At 34.6% G+C, this 24,582-nt stretch overlaps 1 protein-coding gene across 3 annotated transcripts; it reads right to left on the bottom strand.

Moving 5' to 3' along the window:
• Positions 1-1,488: 1,488 nt before the first annotated feature.
• Positions 1,489-24,361, bottom strand: LOC128965397 (obscurin-like). 3 transcript variants are annotated; one of them, XM_054312090.1, is made up of 26 exons: positions 24,338-24,361; positions 24,152-24,256; positions 21,634-21,702; positions 21,387-21,556; positions 21,161-21,326; positions 20,283-20,458; positions 19,366-20,211; positions 17,545-19,290; positions 10,031-17,308; positions 9,090-9,971; positions 8,804-9,019; positions 8,088-8,745; positions 7,874-7,999; positions 7,627-7,811; positions 6,314-6,544; positions 6,039-6,242; positions 5,842-5,975; positions 5,335-5,779; positions 4,820-5,271; positions 4,564-4,741; positions 4,202-4,497; positions 3,766-4,128; positions 2,245-3,703; positions 1,955-2,180; positions 1,685-1,873; positions 1,489-1,599 (listed from the first exon to the last, which is right to left on the bottom strand). In XM_054312090.1, the coding sequence occupies exons 4-26, from the start codon at positions 21,520-21,522 to the stop codon at positions 1,560-1,562; spliced, it is 16,632 nt and encodes a 5,543-aa protein (XP_054168065.1). In that variant the 5' UTR covers positions 21,523-21,556; positions 21,634-21,702; positions 24,152-24,256; positions 24,338-24,361; the 3' UTR covers positions 1,489-1,559. The 3 variants fall into 3 exon arrangements, with proteins under 3 accessions (XP_054168065.1, XP_054168063.1, XP_054168064.1); XM_054312088.1 differs by having other exon boundaries at positions 21,634-21,687; XM_054312089.1 differs by lacking the exon at positions 24,338-24,361 and having other exon boundaries at positions 21,634-21,687; positions 24,152-24,273.
• Between the last annotated feature and the right edge of the window lie 221 nt (positions 24,362-24,582).

The following is a 24,582-nucleotide window of genomic DNA, read 5'->3' as shown; positions in this document are numbered from 1 at the left end:
AATTAATGAAATATTATCGATTATTGTTAAATTAAAAAAATATTATATAGATTATACATGTGTATTAAATTTGACCAAGGTTGTATTGATTATGATAATTGTTACTTCAAGAATTCCCGACATATTTTAACAATAAATTTCCGAAATTTGTTAGCTTTAGTTCAAAAATTTTATCAAATAAATCACTTTTACAGCCATTGATTATCTATAAAGTCTAAGTTTTTAATATAATACTTTTTTAAAAAATAATTTATGAAATAATAAATTTTTATTATAAAAAACAAACAGATTGTTGTAATTTTCCTAATGAATTGATATTTGTTAAAACAAATCACTGTATATTTAAATTGTTTATATATTTTGAATGAAAAAATGAATTGAATTGAAGCTAACGTTTACACGAAATAAGAGTTTATATATAAAAAAGAGTCGTTTGAATTGTTTTTAAAAGAGTTGTATATTTTTGAGTCATTTGTAACAAACATTGCATTTGAATGACATTTTCAATTAAAAAATTTAATTAAAAAAATAAATCATAATTTGTGTCTCATTTATTTATTTAATAAAATAATAATTAAAAACTTTGAAAGCATAAGAAAAAAGATTAAAAACAACATTATAATGCATTATAAGATATTAACTTAAAAAAAAATTATTCAATTTGTATCCAAATTTCAGATTCAGATTGAATTAAATGTCATTTTATTAAAAACATTTCTGAATAAAATGTCAGAAATTTTTATAACTAAAATATCCTAAAATTGTTAGTATGTATTGAAAAGTTTTATTCAAATAATTTTATTATTCACAATAATTATTATTCAGTTTATAAATTATAATTAATTTATAATATAGACATTATTTAAACTATAGTTTATTTTGTAAATTACAAATTGTAATGTCAGTACTCACGAGTTAACGACAATATTGTTAGTCAACCACGACTTGAGTGTTGGCAAAGGTGTTAAAACAGTCAAGTCATCAAAAATTAGGAGAAAATTCAAACACAATTAGTTATACTGATAATCGACACAAAAAGATAATGACAAATGGTTTTTAAATAAATTAATAATTTCCTAAATTTTAAAATTAAACTATTATTGTCTAAAAATTAATTTACTTAAAATCTAAGGTTTAAATGCATAGAACAGTACATGAAATCAATATATAATGTATACGATAAATGAAAATGTATTAAATAGTACTTTATATTAACAGCTATTATATGTTTATTAATAAATTATTACAATGTATTCAATACCTGTACTTAATTGTAAATGAAATAATTCGGGTTATTTGAAACAAAATATTTTATTGTTTCTCTAAATAATTTTTTATTATTAGTTTACATTAGTATTAGAGAGTAGATCAACAAAAACAAAAAAAACTATTATTTTACAAATGAGTTATAAATTAATTTGAATTTTAAGTTGACTTTCATTTGACTGACAGAATCATTGACACAGAAATCATATGAGACAATCACTGACCAAATGTTTCAATATTTAGTTATATCACAAAATATTGAGTCTTTTTTTTTGTTGGTATGAAATCTAATGTTATAATTCGTCAAATGTATCGTTTTGTAATGAGACCGACCTATAGATGAGATTAACAAAAATGGACATAAAATATAATATCAATTCTGTTTCCATATTGTGATGTTTTGTATGACATGACATACCTGTCCAGAGAACCGCTACAAAGGTTTAACAGTCTGGCAGGAGTTGAGCTCGACTTCTGTGAGTGGAATTGATCGGCAAATTCAGTCAATTTATGCGACGAAAAGATAGCGTTTTCTCTCTTCTTAACCATGAATTCATTGGGAAGAAGCCATTTATGGTCAGAGCATTCCTCTATTGTCGGGCGTTTGCTTTGAGATTAAAAAAGTTTAGGGAAATTAAATTAAAATAATTATAATCATTAATTAATTAGTTAATTAATTAATACTAACTGTGGTGTGAGTTTGAAAACTGTTAAAAGAAAACGAATGGCTTCCTGAGTGATCTCAGGGTAGAGATGGTCGAAGAGATAGCGGACATACACTACGTTCTGTGCTGTTTCGTTGTCCGACGAACCACGGAATGGCGAAAAACCGCTCAAAAGGATATAAGTCAAGACACCGACGCACCAGATGTCGGCCGAATTGGTCACCTCTTCGTTCTTAATAAGTTCCGGTGCTTTTGAAATAATAACAAATTACTTAATTAGTTATTATATTATTCTTAATTCTGAAATACTAACCGACAAATTCAGGCGAAGCATTGATGGAAACACGAGTGCCAGCAATGGGCACATGTCTGGCATTGGCGAAGTCAACCAGTTTGATGTCATGCCTTCGCTGATCAATCATAACTACATTATCCGGTTGTAGTTCAAGAATGCAAATGCCTCTGAAGTGCAAGTATTCAATGCCATCGAGAACTTGAATAATGATTTTGGAAACAATTTCTTCGTTATATTTTTGTCGCTGCGAGAGGTAAGTGAGGACATCAATGCCGGACAGCTTTTCCATTACGAGAGCATAAATACTTTGTCCACGACTTGCATAATACAGTTCAGCTATCCTTTCGTTGGCCAATGTCTTCATAATTTCGTATTCGTTATTAATTCCCGATTCGGTTTCACTTTGTGTGAGCACTGCTTTAGAGACTAATGTTTTGTTAATGTCTTTGAGTCGAGTATTGTTGATCACTGAAAACCTTCCTCGAGATATCTCTGCTATAAAATCATAAAGATTATTATGTTCTGCTTCTGTCAATGGAATCGGATTTAATTCTTTATTATAATCAATAGTAGGTGTCGTTGGTCTGTCTTCGACGATAACCCTTCCCACGTCTTCAGTGATTGTTTGTCTGTTGATGCGAGCTCTGGGCACAAGTAGTCGTTCCGCGCCTTCATTTGATTGAGTCTTTGCCTCTTCGCTGGTCAGACTGGCAGCACTCCATCCGAACCTATTTTTGGCACTAATTCTGAAACAATAAGTCGTTTCCGGCTCTAAGTCTCGCATAATATAAAATTCATGCATTATATTGTCGGCAACGACTGTCCATCTCTGGTCATCCACTTTCTTGTACTCTAATCTATAACATAATATATGACTATTTCCATCCTGTTTTGGTGAACTCCAACACAGATATATCTCTTTATTTGAACCACTCTTGATTTCTGGTGGATCCGGTACTCCCGGACTGTCGCCAAGTTTGAGTCTAGCCCTACAAACGACAGCTCCCGCCTCATTTCTGGCCACACATTTGTATTGTCCGATATCATAAGCTCGGGCCGGTTTGATTCTCAGCTCACACCTACCGTCTTCAGTTCGTTTAACTTCAATACGACTGCTCTCAATGAGAATACCGTCGTTTCTAAACCAGGTATAAACGGGAGTAGGAGTTCCAACAGCCAAACAACTGAACACAACGTCTTCGTTCTCTTTAATTGTAATATCTTTGAGTTTTTCTCTGAAAAACGGAAGGTTAGTGATGGCACCCTTTGTGGCCAAATCTTGCGAAACCTTTCCAAAGGCCTCTTTCTTCAGATGATGTAACTGTCCGTAAGCGTAACCAGAAGTTCCTATTTCTCTAACCAAACGCATTGGTTTGGATCGAGTCTCGAGTCCTTTCTTTTCTTCTCCGATTTCTTCATCCATAATATCTGTAAATTTTCTTCTCTCGCGTACAGAAACAGGTTTGTAAGCACTTCCCTAAAGAGTACAATCATTAATATTATGAATTATGTTATATTTTATTGACTATATTTACTAACATTTCTGTCCCCCCAATGAGATTCCCTAAGACTGGCAGCAAGACTGGGGCTCCGGGAGGCTCCCACTCGAAGATATTGTCTGATTCTTGTGGCAAAATCTGAGTCACGCAACTGAAGCAGATAAGTATCGGGTCCCGTCTGGTACTGACTCTCTGACTGGGCATCAACTGCTTCTCTGGAGATTCTTTGTTTGTATGTCTCATCAAACTGTGATGGCTTGAACTTAGTTCGTTCAGTTTCTCGTTCAGGACTGGGAGGTGGTGTGTATTGTTCATCGGGCGGATAAATCATACGACTCGGATGTGTGAAACATGAGTGCAATGCTCGCCGTCGGTAATGGGTTTTACACGAAGCGTTTGTATACTAAATGTGGGCGAAAATCAATATTAAAAATATATATTTTACAATAAATATCATATTTGATTGGAAAACAAACCCAATTTCTATATCTTTTGTAATATTGTCTTAAATTGTCGATACACTTCAATTGATTGCCATTTCCCGGTCTATCCGCTAATCTAAGCCATGGGTGTTGAAGGGCTTGTTTGACACTAAACCTCTTGTATTGGTCGCGTTCGAGCAGTTTCTGAATAAAATCAGTGGCTTCGGGAGATGCTTCCGTAAGTAATGAGAAGTCAATGTTCCCCAACTTTAAGTGCTGTAACGTTGCCCTATCATTGTCACCCAAAAATGGTGAGATACCCGTCAATAAGAGATACGTTATGATTCCCGCTAAAGTAATATCAAGAAAATCATTTCAATGATCAAATAATCACAACTATCTTTATGTTAGTATACCTGACCACACATCAGCCTCATAACTGGCAGATTGTTTTTCCAGTATCTCTGGCGCCACAAACTCTGGATGACCAAACTCGACAATGTGTTTAAGTCCGGGAATCAATCTCTGAGCCAAACCAAAGTCAGCAATCTTTATGTCGGATCCGTTGACTCTTTCCAATAATATGTCGCCAATCTTTTATAAGAAAAACATTCACAATATAATACTTTTATTGATTACAAAAATATCTACAAATAATTATAAAAGACAAACATTGAGCCCAAAGTGTGCGATATTTTTAAAGTGCAAGTAATCCAGTCCTTCAAGAATCTGTCGGATATAATACGCGACTTCATTCTCAGTTAACGATCCTTTTTGTACAATAGATTTTAGGAGTTCCCCTCCACCGCACAGATCCGTGACTAATGTTAATGAATTGGTTGTGGCCTGAAAAGCATCCCATAGTCGCAAAATTTTCGGATGAAATCCCAATTGATTAAACACTTCCAACTCAGACATCATATGCTCTTTCATCTGACCCCTCGAGTGCATCATTTTGGAGGCGAAACTCTTTCCGGTAGATCTTTCAACCGAATGATAAGTGATTCCCTGAGTTCCGCGACCCAACTCGTCTCCGATATCGTAGTAAGTTTCAAACGGTTTGGTTTTTGGTTTTACAAATTTATTGTAACCGAAAGTGTATTTATCGTATTCGAGTTCAGATTCTGATTGATATTTATTTATTGATTCATCAGATTTAGTTAATTTTAATTGTGATATACATTTACCTTCAATATAGAGCATAGCAGAGACCGAGGCGTGACCCGCAATATTAGTGGCCAAACATGAGTAGAGACCGGCATCCTTAACAATGGCACCGTTAATAAAAAGGGTTGATCTGTCCGGTGACTCCCATAAAATTTTGATGCGATCGGATTCATGCATTGGTTGCCAATCTTTAAACCAGCGAACAGTTGGCTCAGGTATTCCCACAACAGTACACTCAAAGCGGGCGTGTCTTCGCGACAGAGCAGTTGTCTCATCAAATCTTTTGGTAAATACCGGTGCCTCGGATAACAACAGTTTAATTTTTCTCGTATCCTTTCCGTGAACATTGGTAGCTATACATGTATACCAGCCCACATCGGCTTCGGTCATTTGGGACAGGAACAGGCAGTTTTGACCGGCCCTGTCCTGCAATGTCTCATATCTAGTACTCATTCCGGTCTGAAGCTGTGATAAAACAAAATTTAATTGACTTTGAATTACAAATTTAAAATTTAGGACAACTATACATTGTTTCCCTCGTATTGCCAGACAATGGTTGCATCGGGATGTGCGTAGACATAGAACTCCAGAGTAACGGGTTCGCCGCGAATCCCATAAATAGTCAACTCCAGATCTTCACCCAAAAATATTGGCGCAATTTCTAAACATAAACACCAATAAATTAGATTAAAGTTGCTATCAATAAAAATGAATCAATAAATACCGTTTTTATCTTTGGCCGGGTGGTCCAAATCAAAATCTCTGGGCTTTCTGTCGCCGATAGCACTGGACGGACGCAATTTACTCCTATAGGCGGTAACAGCGGGCGACGGATCGCTTATTCCGAATTTATTTTCAACTCGTGTCCTAAAACTATAGTCAACTCCGGGACTCATACCGTCAACTGTGCACTGATTGTCTTGAATTCCTTTGGATAGCAAATCAAAATATACACATATTATACACCAATTATCCTAAAAATTTGTTGATTTATAGTACCTGTTCTGTAAGCAATCCACTCTCCGTCAGGAATCCTACAGAACTCTATTATATAAGTGACGGGAATTCTGGGTTGAATTGGAACCGATGGCAACCACGATAGGGTCACATCATTGTCGGTCATCCTAATAATCCGAGGCCTATCGGGTAGTGGCACCGGTACTCCTTGTTTCTTAAATTTATCACTTAGTTTGTCAGCTGACGATCGTCTCCTATGTTTATCATCCATTGCTATACAATTGGAAATCATCTCTCAATTTCATTTGATAAGTAAATTACTTAACTGTTTGTCGATATAATTATGTACTTCATGTTAATTGTTATCTAATGTGTTGTTTGTTATTATTAATTGCATTCAAACATTTTTTATTATTATTAATAAGTCTATGGATAAACTACTCAATTAATAAAAGGCAATTCATGTGTTAAAATAATAAGCTTTAATGATATTCAATATGAATAATAATATTTACAGTTATTTTGTTTTGTCTAACATTTAAATGACAATTTGAACTTATTTTTAAATATTGAGATTTAAATTATTTAAAATAAAACTTTTTAAAATGAATATATAATATCACATTATAGCTAAAATTAATAATTTTTACATAAATATATATATATATATATTAATATATAGAAAGATAGAATTTTATACTTAAATTTAATGGAATATATTATCACATCTAATAAAATAATAATAAGCGCTAATAACAATTATATTTAAAAATTCAGTATCAATATAATTGCTATAATATTAAACATTTATTTAAATAACTTCTCAATATTTATAAAAATATAGCAATTGGGAGCTATTTTGCGGGTGAAAATAGGCTAATCAAAATTTGATAGCTAAGCGCTATTGTAATTTTTTTTAAAAATAAAACAAAAAATATATGTATAGTTTTTAATAATTTTGTAATATACTGGACGAATAAAATGCTTATTAATTATTGTGAAAAAGGCTAAAATAATAAGTGCATTAATTTAGTGGGATATCAATTCAAATTAATAATAAGCGCCATAAGCGGCAACAGTTAATGGTTGCTATTACTGACCATTTGCTTAGGGAGGTGTAAGGCATGAGCTACTATTGCAAGTGAATATAAATTCTGTAATATTCTTGAGATTATTATTATCGCACGGAATTTCTGGCGACTTATAGCAGGCGTTCAGTATTGCTATTAATGATAGTAAGAGACAAACGGCTGATATTGTATAGTAAGTGATTGGATGTAATTCTGGCATTAGTGGTGTCAATGTTTTGAGATGGTGTGCCTCAAGTAGTGAAGACAGCAAACAACTGGGCTTACACTCGAACTTCAACTGTGCCATAGAGTTGTCGTAGCCGTGAACGTTCATCGCATGGCACCGGTATTCACCCAAATCCGACGCCTCCACCGAACGTATCTCGAATCGGATCAAACCATTCCTCAGATATTCGACGCTGTATTTTGAAACTTTGGTCAGTGGATCAAATTCGGTGCCATCCTTAAACCTTTAGTATCAATAAATTTTGTTGTTATTATTTACTGATATTATTAATCTATTAATTATTACCATTTAATCTCCGGTTTTGGTGATCCCGTGACACACGCTGTGAATCGGGCTGTCTTTCCTTCTCGGACTTCATAATCACCTAATTTCTTGAGGAAAGAGGCCGCTTCTCCTTTAGCTTCAGTATCTCTAAATTATATAAACAAAACAAAAATAAAGTATTGATGTATAAAATATTGTTTAAATATATATTTAAATATATGAATTAATTAATTACATGAATTTAATGTTTGCTTTACAGTTGTCTGAACCCAACATATTGCTAGCTCTGCACTCGTAAACACCGGTCATCTTATCATTTGCACGGATGACCACTAATGAACAAACTTCTCCTTCACGGATAATACTGTAATGAAGTCCCGGTTCAATAAGATTTCCATTGCAATACCAATCAATATCTGGTTCGGGAAATCCAATTACACGACAAACCAATTTTGTCGGCTCCGTTAACCCGACCTCAGCGTCGGTAAACTTTTCGATAAACTTTGGCGCACTTTTGCCCAACACATTGGCACTGGCTTTAGATGAGGTCTCACCTAAACTATTGGTCACTTTTAACTCATAGACGCCCTTATGCTGTGCTTTACATCTGGTTATTCTTAATTGAGCTCTCTTTCCATCGAAAGACATAATTATCTGATCTGAAGCAGTAATCTCTTGACCATTGAAATACCATTTAATATCTGGGATGGGATTTGCATTAATTTCGGCAAACAAATCAATAGTCTGTCCTTCGTATGCAACAACATCTTGAAGTGAACCAATGAAAATGGGCGCACATTCGGGTCCCATGTCTTGACTTTTGGATTTAACTGTAAGTACAGCTGATGTTTCGGTTTCTCCAAATTCATTGCCAGCAATTGCACCATAAGTTCCTATAAAATAAATAAAATTAATTTTTTAAAAATAGTTTTTAAAAATTAGTTGAAATACCAGAATCATTGGCAGAACAGTTATCAAATAATATGGTATGAATGCCATCGTTTCCAGTAAACAGTTTGATATGAGTGTCGTCCGGTTTCAATGTTTGTCCATTTTTAGTCCATTTGATGTCAGGTTCCGGTCTGCCATCTAATTTGGTTTCCAGTTTTACCGGATAGCCTTCAATGCCAGTCGTATCGGATAATGGTTTATCAAATTTGGGCGGTCCTTCAAATCAATTATAGATATATAAATTAAAAAACTTTTTCATAAATTAATAAAAATATATCAAACATACTGTTGACAACTACAGGAGCGCTGCTTCTGTCTTCTCCGCATTCATTTGCGGCGACAACAATATAATTGCCCTCATCTTCAGGTCTGACTTCATCGAAGACAAGTTCTGTTCGACCAAATGGTTGTCCTTTGATGTGCACTCTGTCATTAGGTATAACTTGTTGACCATCTTTAATAAATCTGATGTCAGGCACTGGTTCTCCAGTGACTCTGACTGACAACTTTCCGGGTTCTCCAGCCATAAACGTGACGGACTGTAAGCCATCAGATATTATAGGTTTGTTTACATCTCCTGTGCCAACAGTGACGGTACCATTACTTCGAGCTCTTCCCTCATCATTAACCACAGAAACAGAGTATTTGCCACTATCAGCAAGTTTTGCCGATTCAATGGTTAGAGTAACGGTTCCGTCGGATGAGTCACTTATTTTGATTCTGTTGTCTGCCTTTAGATCGAAGCCATCTTTCATCCATTTGATTGTCACCGGAAGATCTGACTTATAGATAGCTTTTAATATCAACGATTGTCTCTCATTGGCTATTATTGGTTTTAATTCTTCAATAAACGTCGGTTTTTCCTTTGGTTTGGCAATAACTTTAAGAGTACCGGTGGTGTCAGCCTTTCCACTCTTGTTTGTCACTTCAACTGAATATTCTGCCGAATCATCCGATTTGACGACATCTATAAGCAGAGCAATAGTTCCGTCCGATTCTTTAACAAACCCGAAGTGTTCGTTTGGCGTAATTTGTTGGCCATCTTTAAACCATTTGACTGAATCCATATCTCCCGAAACTTTACATTCAAGTCTACACGACTTTCCTTCGTCAACGTTGACTCGTATCAAGCCTTTGATGAATACCGGCTTATTTACAGTTGTTTTGGCTGTAAATTAATTGAACAAATGTGTGGTAAACTGCAAATGAAGACATTGAATAACTTACGATTCACGTGAACCTTAACTGTAGTGGTTTTGTCGCCATCAGGTGTTTTGAAAGTCAGTATATAGTTTCCGGCGTCGGTTAGCAATGAGTTTTCAATTTTGAGAGAAACGGTTCCGTTTGGTGTCGATTCTCGGACCACTCGTGTGGTGTCTTCAACTTCGACGCCATCCTTAACCCACTTGAACGGTGGTAAGCGATCACCTTTTCGCGCAATTTTTGCCACTAATTTTAATGGACTTCCCTCTGTGACAGTTAAAGATTTGGGAAGTTTTTCTTTGAAATCATTTGCATCAACATCTTCTGGTGATTCGCCTTCAGCCTCTTCGGGAGCCTTTTCAACGGTGACCATACTCATGGAACCAACACCTTTGTTACCAGATTTTGCAAAAACGGCATACTTTCCTGCGTCCGATAGTTTTGAGGACTCAATTTTCAAGCAAATACTGCCGTCCGGTCTTATCTTAAACTTCATGTCATTGTTAGCCTTAAGAGGTACTCCATCTTTAGTCCAAATGATTTTTTCAACCGGTCCTTCGCTTTCAATTTTAGCCGTTAATATCAATGGTTTTCCTTCGATGACGTGAACTCTTTCGGGAAGTCTCTCTCTAAGAACGGGTCCTTTTTCTACACTTACGTTAGTGACAGCTACCACTTCTTCATTGGGAATTCTGGCAATCATTACATACTCTCCCGAATCACTTGGTTTTGTCGAAGCAATAGTTAATAAGTAAGTGCCGTCCGGTTTGGATCTCATCTCAATGCCTTCAGATTCTTTAATAGGCATTCCATCCTTAATCCACGTGACTTCAGGCAGTGGTTTGCCATCAATTTTGGTACTTAGAGTCAATGGTTTTCCTTCGCATACAGTGACAGAATGCGGCAAATTATCAACAATTATAAGACCTTTTTGTACGAATACATCACATGAGCTCTTGGCTTCTCCGGTATCATTTGTAGCCATTACAGCATATTGTCCGCTGTCGGCTATTTGAGAGTCACTTATTTCAAGACTTACTGTACCGTCGGGTTTGGTTCGAATGGTTATTCCTTCTTTTGGTTTAAGAGGAATTCCATCTTTAGTCCATACAATTTCAGGTATGGTATCGCTTTGAAATTTAGCGGTCAGTAAAAACGGCTTTCCTGAAACTACATCCAATGTTTTTGGTAATGAGTCGACAAAAATCGGAGGATTTTTAACAGTTATCAATGAAACAGATTTGATCTCTCCTTCTGGTGTTTTGGCGATCACTGTATATTTGCCGGAATCCTTTGGCAGAGCAGAGCAAATGTTTAGCGATAGTAAACCATTAGGTTTGGCGTCAAATTTGATTTTCTCGGTAAACCTAACCGGATAACCATCTTTAACCCAATTAATAATTGGTGGTATTGGCTGTTGTTGAGGAAGTCCGTCAATTTTTGCCACTAATTTAACTGGTTTCCCAGTTACAACCCGTACAGCTTCAGGCAGCTTCTGTGTAAAAACGGGTCCTTTTTTAACCTCAATATTAGACAATGACATGGTTTCTCCCGACGGAGATTTTGCGATTACCGCGTATTCGCCCGAATGCTTCTCTTGAGCGCTAACGATGCTTAGAGAAGTGGTTCCGTCTGATTTGGTCTTAATCTCGATACCATTTCCAGGTTTTATGGCTCTATTATCTTTAAACCATTGGGTTTCAGGTATTGGCTGTCCATCAAATTTTGCTATTAGATTCAGCGGTTTTCCTTCAACAATAGTAATAGATTCGGGTAACGCCTGGACAATAACTGGTCCTTTTGTGACAAACACATTGCTGGACGACATGTCTTCGCCATCACGTGTTTTGGCAATAACAGCATATTTTGCGGTATCACTCAATTGAGCGCAATCTATATCTAACGTAACGGTGCCGTCAGGTTTGGAAGTGATGTGAATGTGATCATCGGGTACAACACGAATGCCATCCTTAGTCCACTTAACTAATGGCGACTGTTGTGCGTCCACTTTGGCAGTCAAATTGAGTGGCTTTCCTCCAATTACATCAATATTTTCTGGAAGTTTGACCAAAACTATTGGTCCTTTCAAGACATCAACATTGCTGACTGAGTTGACTTCACCTGTAGGTGATTTGGCTATTAGTGTGTATTGACCCGTGTTTTCCGGTTTAGTCTTCTCGATGGTTAATTCAACTGTTCCGTCGGGAAAGTTCTCAATAATCAATCCGTCCACTTCTTTAACAGGAATTCCATCCTTAGTCCAAGCAATTTCTGGTTTGGGTTCGCCTTCTATTTTGGCTTTAAGTAACAATGGTTTGCCAACCACTACATCCACACATTCCGGTAATTTTTCCGAAATGACGGGACCCTTCTGGACGTCCACATCAGTGGAGGCTCTCATTTCGCCCAACGGATTGTCTGCTATTAGAGTATATTTACCGGAATCTTCTGGTCTAGAATTTTCAATATGAAGAGCTACTGATCCATCAGGTTTTGTCTCAAACTTTATGTGATCACTTGCTTTGAGAGGAATACCATCTTTAAGCCATTGAACAACTGGTTTCGGTTGGCCGCCGATGTTTGCCTTCAGATCAAATGGTTTGCCTTCAACTACATCTACATTATCAGGGAATTTGGAAACAATCTGTGGTCTCTTTTCGTCAAGTTTGACAACATTGATGTCGCTGACAGTCTTAAGATCTTTATCCGGTGTTTTAACAATAAGTGCATACTTTCCGGTGTCCGACGTTTTTGCGTTATCAATGGTCAGACATATCTCACCGTTCGGTTTGGTCTCTAGTTTGACTCTATCGGACGCTTTAATAGGATTGTCATCCTTTGTCCAAAAGACTTCATCGATAGGTTTGCCCTCAATTCTGGCTTTTAATATTAGTGGTTGTTCTTCATTAATATTGACAAATTGTGGTAACTTTTGTTTAACAATCGGACCTTTTTCTACATTAACATTACTCTTGGACACGACTTCACCGCTCGGACTTCTGGCTATAATGCCGTACCGACCCGTGTCATCATTTTGCGCGCAATCAATACATAGAGCGACAGTTCCGTCGGGCTTTGATTTAATGACAATGCCTTCCATTGGTTCGACAGGTAAGCCATCCTTAGTCCAAATTGTTTCAGGCATTGGATTTCCGTCGACTTTTGCAATCAATTCAAACGGATTTCCTTCACATACATTCAAAGTATCGGGTAGTTTATCCATAATAATTGGTCCGTATTGGACATCGACATCGCACTCGGATACGGATTCTCCGACATTATTCTTCACAATAACAGCATATTTACCCAAATCGCCGCTTTGGGCGCAATCGATATCTAAGCTAACGGTTCCGTCCGGTTTGGACTCCATTTTCACGATTTCTGATTGTTCAATGCGATTGCCATCTTTAGTCCATTTGATGATAGGTTGAGGAACTCCGTCTATTTTTGCAGATAAATGCAATGGTTTTCCTACTATGACATCCAAATAATCGGGAAGTTTGTCAACAATGATGGGTCCCTTTTGTACGTCCACTTTTGATGACGAAGAAATATCTCCGGATGACGTTTTGGCGATCACTACATACTCACCGCTATCCTGTTGTTTAGCCTTATCTACACTTAATTCAACAGTTCCGTCGGGTTTAGTCTCAATTTTAATGCCTTCCTTAGCTTTGATTGGAACTCCATCTTTAGTCCATTGAATTTGAGGTGTTGGCTGTCCTTCAACTTTAGCCGTTAAAACAAGTGGGTGACCGACCACTACAGTCTTAGATTTGGTCAATTTTTCAGTAAATACCGGTCCCTTTTGTACCATCACATCTGTAGCAGCTTTTGTCTCTCCGAATGCATTTTCTGCGACAACACTATAGACTCCAGAATCACTTGTATGGCTATCGTTGACACTTAGTGTAACGGTTCCATCGGGTGACGATACAATTTTTATATTATCGCTCTCCTGAATGGGAACACCATCTTTATGCCACTTTACTTCTGGTGTCGGCTCTCCGTCCACTTTAGCAGTAAGTATCAGAGGTTTGCCTTCAATAGCATCAATGGTTTCTGAGAATTGAGTTTTAAGTTCTGGACTTTTGGCTTCACTTTTGACAATATTGACATCAGTTGTTGTTTTTAGCTCTTGTGTTGGCGTTTTGACCATAAGTTCATATTTACCGGCATCGGCTACCTGTGCTTTATCTATAGTCAAAGTCATATTACCAGACGGTGTTGTCTCAACTTTGACGGCATCGCTTGGTTTGATTGGAACACCATTTTTAGTCCATTTTATCTCTTTAATTGGCGTTCCCTCAGATCGGGCCACTAATATTAGTGGTTGTCCTTCAGATATATTCACAAATTGTGGTAATATATCTTTAATTATGGGACCTTTTTCTACACTAACATCGGTTATGGAAACGGCGTTTCCGACCGGATTTTTGGCTATCAAAGCATACTTTCCCGTGTGTTCTAATTTTGAAGATTCAATGACTAGAGATACGGCGCCGTCGGGTTTCAACTTAATAATAACCGAATCACTTGGCTTTATATCGACGCCATCTTTAGTCCAATTGACATCAGGCATAGGATTTCCTTCAACTCTGGCAAACAGATTGACTGGTTTTCCCTCAACGATGTTTAGTGATTCGGGTAACTGATCCATAAAAATGGGACCAAACTGTACGTCAACATCACTGCCAGAAACTGCTAAACCGGTTGGTGTGGTGGCAATAACGGCATATTTTCCAGTATCTAAAGGCTGAGCATTTTGTATGATAAGCTCAGATGTGCCGTCAGGTTTTGTCTCAAACTTAATATTTTCACTCTCTTGGATGGGAACTCCGTCTTTAGTCCACTTAACTTCTGGTTTAGAGTCGGCCACTATTTTTGTGGCCAATTTCAATGCCTTTCCTACTATGATATCGACATATTCGGGCAATTTGTCTAAAATTATGGGCCCCTTTTGGACATCCACTTTGGTTGACGATACTATATCACCAGTCGATGATTTGACTATCAATGCGTAAGCACCTGAATCTTCAGTCTTAGTCTTATCTATATTAAGAGCTACTGTTCCGTTAGTTTGTGTCTCAAGTTTGACTCCGTCTCCTTGTTTAACAACGACTCCATCCTTAGCCCATTCAACTTTTGGAAGAGGTTGACCATCAACTTTAGCAATTAGTTTCAATGGTTCCCCAATTATCACTTCAACTTTTTCGGGCAATTTTTCGGCAATGATCGGTCCCTTCTGGACGTCTACATTAGTCCCGGCCCTCACTTCTCCCAATGCATTCTCTACTATTAATGTATATCTACCCGAATCCTGTGCTTTCGCTTTATCAATGTTTAAGACAATTGTTCCGTCGGTCTGGACATCTACTTTACAGCCATCGGTTTCTTTGATGGGAATGTCATCTTTAAGCCAAACAATTTTATTCAATGGTTGTCCATCGACTTTTGTTTTCAGTATTAATGGTTTTCCTTCAATAACATCGACTATCTTCGGGAAAAGCGATTCAAGTTTAGGTGCTCTTGAATCACCACTGATGACGTTGACATCACTCGATGAGATCATATCACCTTTTGGTGTCTTTATTATCACTGCATACTGTCCTGAATGCTGAGGTTTTGCCGTCTCAATGCTAATAGCAATAGTTCCGTCATCTTTAGTCACAACTTTCAGATACTCTGATGGTTTCAATGGTTTTCCATCCTTAGTCCACTCGACTTTATGACTTCCCTGTAATTTAGCCGATAATAACAGTGGCTGTCCTTCGACAGCATTGACTTTCTCAGGAAGTTTATCAATGAATACCTGTTCGTTTTGGACAGGCTTTACATCGACTGCAGTGGCAGAAGATATTTTGCCCAATGAATTGCTGGCAACCAATTCGTAATTTCCACTGTCTTTTGTTTCTGATATCTGTTTCTTAAGAGAAACGGTTCCATCGGGTTTGGTATCAATTTTAAATCCATCCGACTCTTTGACTTCAACTCCATTCTTAAGCCATTTGACGTCAGGAATCGGTTCTCCACTAAGTTTGGCCACCAATTCAATTGGTTCTCCGGCTTCAATGCTCTTCTTTTTGGACAATTTTTTCTGTAATACCGGAGCTATTTGTTGTGGACTCACTTTAACAGCCGTCGAACAACTGATTTGTCCGCTGATATTAGTAGCCCTTAAGCTATAAGATCCGGTATCTTCTGGTTTGGCCTCAATTATCTTCAATGTTTGTGTTCCGTCGGGTTTTTGTTCAATAATAACATTATTTGATGTCCTTAAAGGACTGCCATCTTTAGTCCACTTGACTTCAGGTGTGGGATGACCGTCAACTTTGACCGATAGAGTTAACGGTTGTTTTTCTTCCAAATCTATTTGTTTTGGTAATTCTTTATCAAACGATGGCTTTCTTTTTGGTGGTTCTACTGATACTACCGTAGATGTTGTGATTTCCCCCTTAAGATTCTTTGCTTTAACAGAATATTCTCCGGCGTACTCAGGCGTGACTTTTTCGACAATCAAAGATGTTGTACCATCTGATCGATCAGTGATTTTGATGTCATCCAACTGTGCAATTGGTTTGCCATTTTTGAACCATTGTGTCGATGGTATGGGTTCGCCATCAAGTTGTGCCAGAAGACATAGTTGTGTTCCTTCTTCGACGGCAACAGTTTTTGGTAATTCTTTCTTAACTATCGGTGCGTGCGGTGTGTCCTGAAATTTTAAGAGACACACACTTTTGACCTCTCCGTGAGGATTGACAGCTTTGCACACATACTGTGCCACATCATTGCGCGCCACACTCTTGATCTCACATGTGTACAGATTGTCGACACTATTGATGGTAATCCTGTCATTTGGAACCATAGCAACACCATCTTTAATCCACGAGACTTTGGGGATCGGATTTCCCACAATCTCTGCTTCAAAGACAGCATTTTGTCCCAAAACTAATTTTCCTTTTTCTTTCTCAAGACTCATAGTTATGGTGTCTTCCAATTCACGCAAAAATTTTGGTCGCGAACCGCTAACAGACAGTTCGGCCGATGTCTGAGCCTCTCCAGCGATGTTGGATGCGTTGCACACATACTTTCCACACAACTCGTCGGTAACAGAGTTAAACTGAAGCCAATATAAATTGTTTTCGGGTTCACTAAAAGCCAGCGCTTCGTCAACCGGTTTGCTATCCTTATACCAACTCACTATAGGCTTAGGTATTCCCGTAATCTTGGCCTCCAATTTGGCCGGACTTTCCTCAACAACGGCGAGATCGGCAAAACTGACTATTGTTGGCGATTCGGGTTCTGTCGATATATACAATAAAATATATAATAAATCATAATAAATGATAAATTTTCAAATTAAAGTATTTATATTTAAAGCAAACAATAAGCAAACTATATATTGAAAGCAATGCCACTCAAAGTTCAGAGGAATCGCTGCTATATTTTAAGGAAAAAATTTAATGATTTTTTTGGTTTCTATTATCAAAAATATGTAAAAATGATTTTTTTAAATAATTTAATTAAAGTCTACAAACCTTGTACTTTAAGTCGGGCCCTATCAGTGGCCACTCCTTTAGTATTTTGCGCTTTGCATACAATATCTCCCGTGTCTTCAACAGCCAAATCTTTAATTATTAATTCGTATGTTTTATCTTCCGTTTGTCTAATTTTAATATTATTATTTGGTTTAAGTTCGACGCCATTCTTAGTCCAAAGTACTTCAGGAGTCGGTTTGCCATCAATTTTGGCCTCAAATCTGACGGCATCCCCGATAACAACTTCTGAGTCTGCAATATGTTTGACAAATACTGGCGGTTCTGATGTGTCGGGTTCGGTAACATTAACTTTGGCTGACTTGGACTCTGTTTCGGCTGATTTATTCTTTGCGCGGCATTTGTAGACACCGGTGTCGTCAAGACTGGCATTGTTTATCTTCAATTGATAGACTTCTTCGTGTGATTCAAGTTTAATGCGATCCGTTGTGTTTACTTTTTTCTCGTCCTTAAACCACATGACTTCAGGCGCAGGACAACCGGAGACAATCACTTCAAGAACAATCGTTTCATTGGCTAAAACATCGGTGTCGTCCAAGTTTTTCACAAATTTTGGTTTCTTAACAATAGTGAACTCAGCACTGGTATCATCACTTCCCAATGAATTGCTGGCCACACATTTATAACGACCAACTGAGTCGTCGTTTGCCGATTTAATCCGTAATCTATAAGAATCATTGTCTTCATCGTCGATGATCTCATATCTTATATCTTTCTTTTTGATTTCTTGTCCATCAATATACCAATCAATAGTTGGTTTAATTGATTGTGAATTAGTTTTCACATAAAACTCAATATTAGTCTCATTTTCCATCACTTCCTTATCAATTAATTTTTTAGTGAACATCGGTTTAGTGGTCTTAGAGACGACAGTCACTTTTGCTTTGGTTTCGCATTTGCCGAAAACATTTTCGGCAATAATTTTATACTCGGACTCATCCTCTTTGGTTACACCTTTCAAAGATAATGTGTACTCATTAGATATCTCTTCATATTTGAGTCGTTTGTCTCGAGTTTCAATGCGTGTCTCGCCTTTGAACCAATTGACTGAAGGCGTGGGACAACCAATTACTTTGACCTCAAGTTTGCAGTCTTGAGTTTCATCGACAGATATGTTGTCAAGTTTTTTAATAAACTGTGGCGGAGTGTTGACTGTTAAGAGACCACTGGTTTGTGCCGATCCCTCACTATTAGATGCCTCACATTTGTAAGTACCGGCACTTTCTGAGTCCACTTTAATAATAATCAATGAATAGCTTTGGTTGGTCTCATCGATCACATACTTATATCCGTCTCTTTCTTTGATCTCAAGTCCTTCGCGATACCATTTAATTTCTGGTTTAGGCATACCATCCACTTTCACATTGAATTCCATGTGTTGATCACCTTCTTTTGCCTCACAGTCTCTTAACTTTTTGATAAAATTAGGTTTCGATGTCTTCTTTTTGATGGTAATCTGTGCCTCAGATGACTCTTCTCCCCAATCATTAGTTGCAATACATTTGTATTTTCCCGAATCATTTAAATTGCTTTCATTGATAACTAATTTGTAACAACCGTTTTGATCGTCAATTATCTCAACATTTAAGTCCTGTTTTTTGAACTCTTTTTCATCTTTAGTAAACTTTATGTTAGGCTTAGGATTACCATTAATATGAACCGTTAGTTCTGCTCTCTGTCCTTCTAATACTTCCATATTTTGTAGTTTTGTTTTAAAAACGGGCGGAGCTTTATAAATGAATTATCGGCAAACAATTTAAATAATAATTTAATTATAAAATTTTTGTATATAAGATATATTACCATTAACTGTAACGACATTATAAGTGGTTTGTTGTCCCAATTCATTGCTGGCAACACATGAGTAACTGCCAGAGTCTTCAATTCTCACTCTTTCGATCACTAAATTATAAACATTTAATTTTTCGTTTAATATTTTAATATTTTTTGTTTCTCTAATTTGTTGTCCGTCTTTAAACCACTTGATATCAGGCATTGGATTTGCCTCCACTTCTACTTCAATGTTAAGACACTCGTCAGTCATAACTGACTGTTCTTTCATTTGTTTTTTAAACTTTGGCGACACATTTACAATAAGTTTAGCACTGGTATCTGTCCGACCCATTTCATTGACAGCCTCAAGACGATAGACTCCTTCGTCATCTTTTCGGGTATTTTTGACAACAAGTGTATAACTTTCTTCGTCTTCATAAAGATATTTATATCTTTCTGAGCTCTCAATCAATTGACTGCCTTTAAACCATCTTATGGTTGGCCGGGGATACGCCATCACCTTTGCCTCTAACATAGCACTGGCGCCTTCACTGACCTCGACATCACTCATGGCAAGCTTAATGGTAGGGGGAATGGGATCTCTGCCCTGAACAGTCAATTCAGCACTGCATGATATCTTGCCACTACTGGTCGATGCGGCGCAGGTATACATACTTGCGTCGTCGGGTTTCACGTGTTGGAAGACAAGGGTTACGGTATCCTCTTCTTCGTCGAACTGGACCTGAAAGCGTTCGCTCGCCTCAAACTCTTTGCCGTCTTTGAACCACTTGAACACCGGTGACCGAGACCTAGGACTCATTGAATCCGATTTTGAATAGTCGTCGTCTTCAATGCCGGGAAAGACATCTTTGTCCTCTTTATTTCAAAATTTAGATATAATTTTTAAATAAAATTTATTGACATAACAGTACTTGAGTTGCACTTACGGGAGACAGTAATAGTGCCGGAAGTCTCATCTTTTCCTTCGCTATTAATGGCCACACATTTATAGACTCCGGCGTCGGCTTCAGTGATGTGTTCGATCACTAATTCAAATACTTCTTTAGATTCAAACAACACTTTCATACGTTTGTCTTCTTTGAGCACTTCATCGTCTTTATAACTGATTGATTCAATTCAAATATATTTAGGATTGACAGTCAAAATATATGACATTTCAAGTATCAACTGATCATCAATTTTTACAACTATTACAACAACTGTACAACAAATTGACTTTTATAACTAACTGATCTATAATTACTAAAAATTAAAACATTTTAATTATATATTTCTAGTAAAAGCAATTAATTTCTTTATTTATTTTTATTTATTATTGCACTAATTAATCATTTATTTAATTGTGTATAATTATAATTTATAAGATCTAATAATTCAATTTATTTTCTGTTGTTTAATTAAACTATATTTATATTTTAATAAAGTTGTTTTGACATTAACTGACACAAAAGTTGCTTTACTTTGTCATTGATTTGAAATCATTAATGAATTTCACTTATTTTTATTGTTAATTTTAGGTAATGTTTTATATATATATAAAAACTAAGTATAATTTGTTTATCATTTTAGTCAAATTGTATCGGAATATTAAATGTAATCGACTTTACAATAATATTATTATTAGAAATAAAAAAATTTATAAAGAAATTTAGTTATTTTTAAAAATATTTAATATGTCAATGATTATTGACTATAAATATATATAAATGATTTCATATTATTTACCTAGATAATTTTTCTAGTTAATTACTAATCTATGTAAATTGGATTTTCTATTTTATAAAGATATTGGTTTTATACTTACAAAGTAACCGTAGGGACAGGCATTCCCCGCACGACTAACTCAAATCTGATAGTCGTTCCGATCAATAGTTCGGTATCCTTGAGCTTGACTTTAAACATAGGCGGGTGGGGCAGAAAAGAGCCGCCCGGACTCGTAGGTCGGGAGTCAAACTTTGGACTACTCGTACCTTTCGTGGGATAATATATATATTAAATCATTGATAAACTAATAAACTATTGAGACTTACCGCTTGAGCTATACTTTTCTTGATAGTTGATGACCTGATCGATAGACATATCTGATTTGGTTTCGGACTGCATATACTGCAAGTCAACCACTTCCCGATGACTAGTCCGCCATGACTTAGTGTGTGCTGACTCCATATCTGCAACCGATCGGCACTTAAATACTAATCAACTGATGTGATGTCAAATAAATTAATAATCAACTAATGATTAAAAGTAATAAAATATGTCATTAATTATTATATTTACTTTTATTAGTCTCCAAATAAGATCCCACAAATTGCACTGTTTATTATACATTCACTGTTTAAAACAAAACTTTAAATTAAAATAGTTTAACATAATTCTTGTTTAAGTAAAAAGTAAAAAAATAATTAAAAAATTAACACTTTATCTATATATTAAACATAAAGATAAAATTACTTGTGATATTAAAATTACTTTTAGATATAGTAAAATACAAAAAGTTTAAGATAATTATCACAATGTTTTCCATATTACTTGCTTTCATAATTATAAACACAAAGATTTACTAATTTGTGATAAATTTGTTAATATCTTGTAATTAAAGAGAGATTATTAAGATAACAATTGTATGAATGAAATTACTAATTGATTTTAACACAAAATATTTGACTTATGAAAAATTCTCGATATTTAAAAAAATTAAATCAAAAAAAATTGATAATAAAAAAACATATTTTTTAATAGATATTATTACTCACTTTAGTAAATACTGTATAGTATTACATATTATGATACTAAAAATACTTAAATATATTTAAGTATTTACACATTAGGTATGGCATCATATCATAGAGTCATAGAAAGAGAAAGATAGAGAAAAAGATAGATAGATAGATAGATAGAAAGAGAGAGAGAGAGAGAGAGAGAGAGAGAGAGAGAGACTCTATATAGAGATTCTCTATTTATATACTCTATCATTGAACAGAAGGGATGAAAACAACAATCATCTCATAAAGCTTTCCTCTAAACCAGTCATTCAAAGATATATTGCTCTCACTTGACATCAGTTTATTTACTATATCTTACAAATGGGTGTTTCACTTGCTTTTCAGTATATGATTATTGCTTTAAAAATTTCAGTCGTATTTTAAATTTTTTAAAAATATATTACTAAAGCATCTAATTTAAGTTGATGTAAAAATGGCTTAAAGTAATAAAAAAAATACATCAAAAGTTCTTTTGCAATTTTTAGCAATCGTATATTTAATTAAATTAATTATTAAATTAAATATATAAATATAAAAATTATCAAATTTCATTAGTTTTATGTTCAAATAATGAATATAATTTTTAAAATTTTGTAAAATACATTTGTATAATTACCTGAAAAACTGTACATTTTCAAAAATCAATTTAATTTAAATATATAAAAATGCTTAAATAAAATAATATATTTATTGTTTATAATTATTAATAACAAATTTATGAATTTAGTATAAATATTTTTGTTTGTTATATTTTTAATATAATTAATTTTTAAAATTTATTTAAAATATATTTTTTATAACCATTTAACTAAAATAAGTTAATAGTTTAAATTTGTATTATAGTTTGAAATAAAAGAAAATCTATTTACAAGATATAATTTTTCAATATACAGTAATTAATATTAATATATTTTTCAATTCAATTGATTAAATTCTATAACTTTAATTTAATGCTTTAATTATAACAATACTAACTTCCAAATTGGGAGCCATAAAAAATAGCTACCACTTCACAAAACAACAAAATTGGTTTTTTACAATTGAATAATTAGTTTATTTATTATGAAAATTTTTAAAATATAATAAATATACAGTAAAATTCACTGAATTTAATAAAATATAAAATTTAGAGCATTTTGACAGTCAATTAATTTTTATTTTGTTCTATTAATTAATAGTATATACAATTCAGAAAATTAAACTAAATATTAGTGAAATATTATATATAAACAAAAATAGTATAACTATAATGTCATTTATTTATATACTGTATCTGTTATATGCCTACATTAAATAATGGCTTGAATTTAATGTAATAATAATTATCATAAATAGTTTAGATTTAGCTATGCATCATTAATCCATCATATATTCAAACATTATTATAAAAATATTTATTTTTCAAATTACATTCAAAAACGTAATTATAATCTTCAGACTTATAGACTAAATATAGCGATAGTCTATAAACTAAGGTTTCAAAAGAATTTGTGATCTATTTTTAATTCATATAATATTGACATACATTTCAGTGAAAGCGCATAAAAAACATTTTGAAAGTCGGATCCAATCGAGGCTTAGATTAAAGTAAAAGCAAAGAATATTCTATTATAAGATTCACAGACTATTATATACATAAAGTATATGATGTATACATACTGTATATAATTAAAGTAAATTTAAATCTGATTTTTAGAGTCAAGTTTTGAATGTTTTCCAGAGTATCAAAAAACTATGCATCGATTTTCTGCGAGAAACTTAAGCGAGAAGTGCGGCCAAAAGTGCCAAAAATAAGAGTCCAACTCAAGGACTCTTTCTATTAAATTATATGAAGCACTGGTATGACAAATATGCTATACAAACGTTATTACTAAAGCTAAATATCAAACTAATTCATAACTTATTTGTTTAATTATTATTATTTTTTAATACATTGTTTTCATAACATTTATAATAATATACAGTATATTAGGAAAAATTATATATATATAAGTTTCATTTTAATATAATACAAAATAAAAAATATAACTCACTTTTTATGACTATTACAGTAGTAGTGGCTTTCAATATCGTGTTGTCATCGGTTCCGTGTTTTGACAACTTTTGTTTTGTTAACTTTAAGCGCTTAACAAAATAAACTATAATCACAATTGAAAATTAATTTTTTAAAATCATATTTACAATAAAAAACAGTTTACAAAAATTTCCGAAAAACATACAGTGAAAGCAAATAAAATAACTAAACTTATGTTAAACTTTTGAATATTTGTTGAGCTTTTAGTGTGGAAAGCATTTACAGTACATTTGACTAAAGAATTTGAACCCATAATAGACTATTGTGTCGACAGCTGGCGCTATACACGACAACATCATCAGCGCAGACACTAATTGCTATTTTTTAAAATATTATTTAAATTTTGTTTATTTGAACCATAAGTATATTTATTTAGTAATTTTTAAAAAA

The sequence above is a fragment of the Oppia nitens genome, unplaced genomic scaffold (genome assembly GCF_028296485.1).
Source record: "Oppia nitens isolate AA-2021 unplaced genomic scaffold, nextdenovo-longstitch-racon4-pilon3 scaffold17_pilon_pilon_pilon, whole genome shotgun sequence".
Lineage (NCBI taxonomy): Eukaryota > Metazoa > Arthropoda > Arachnida > Sarcoptiformes > Oppiidae > Oppia > Oppia nitens.
The sequence above is the reverse complement of the archived record's forward strand: the minus strand, read 5'-3'. Positions and strand labels throughout refer to the sequence as shown.

What these genes read in the sequence shown, in the direction of transcription:
- LOC128965397 (XM_054312090.1), bottom strand. Translation starts at nt 21,522, where the DNA reads ATGGAGTCAGCACACACTAAGTCATGGCGGACTAGTCATCGGGAAGTG. An exon ending in TAATGTCGTTACAGTTAATG is followed by an intron (nt 19,291 to 19,365) that starts GTAATATATCTT and finishes TCATTTATAAAG; the next exon opens with CTCCGCCCGTTTTTAAAACA. An exon ending in TGCTTCGCCTGAATTTGTCG is followed by an intron (nt 2,181 to 2,244) that starts GTTAGTATTTCA and finishes TTATTTCAAAAG; the next exon opens with CACCGGAACTTATTAAGAAC.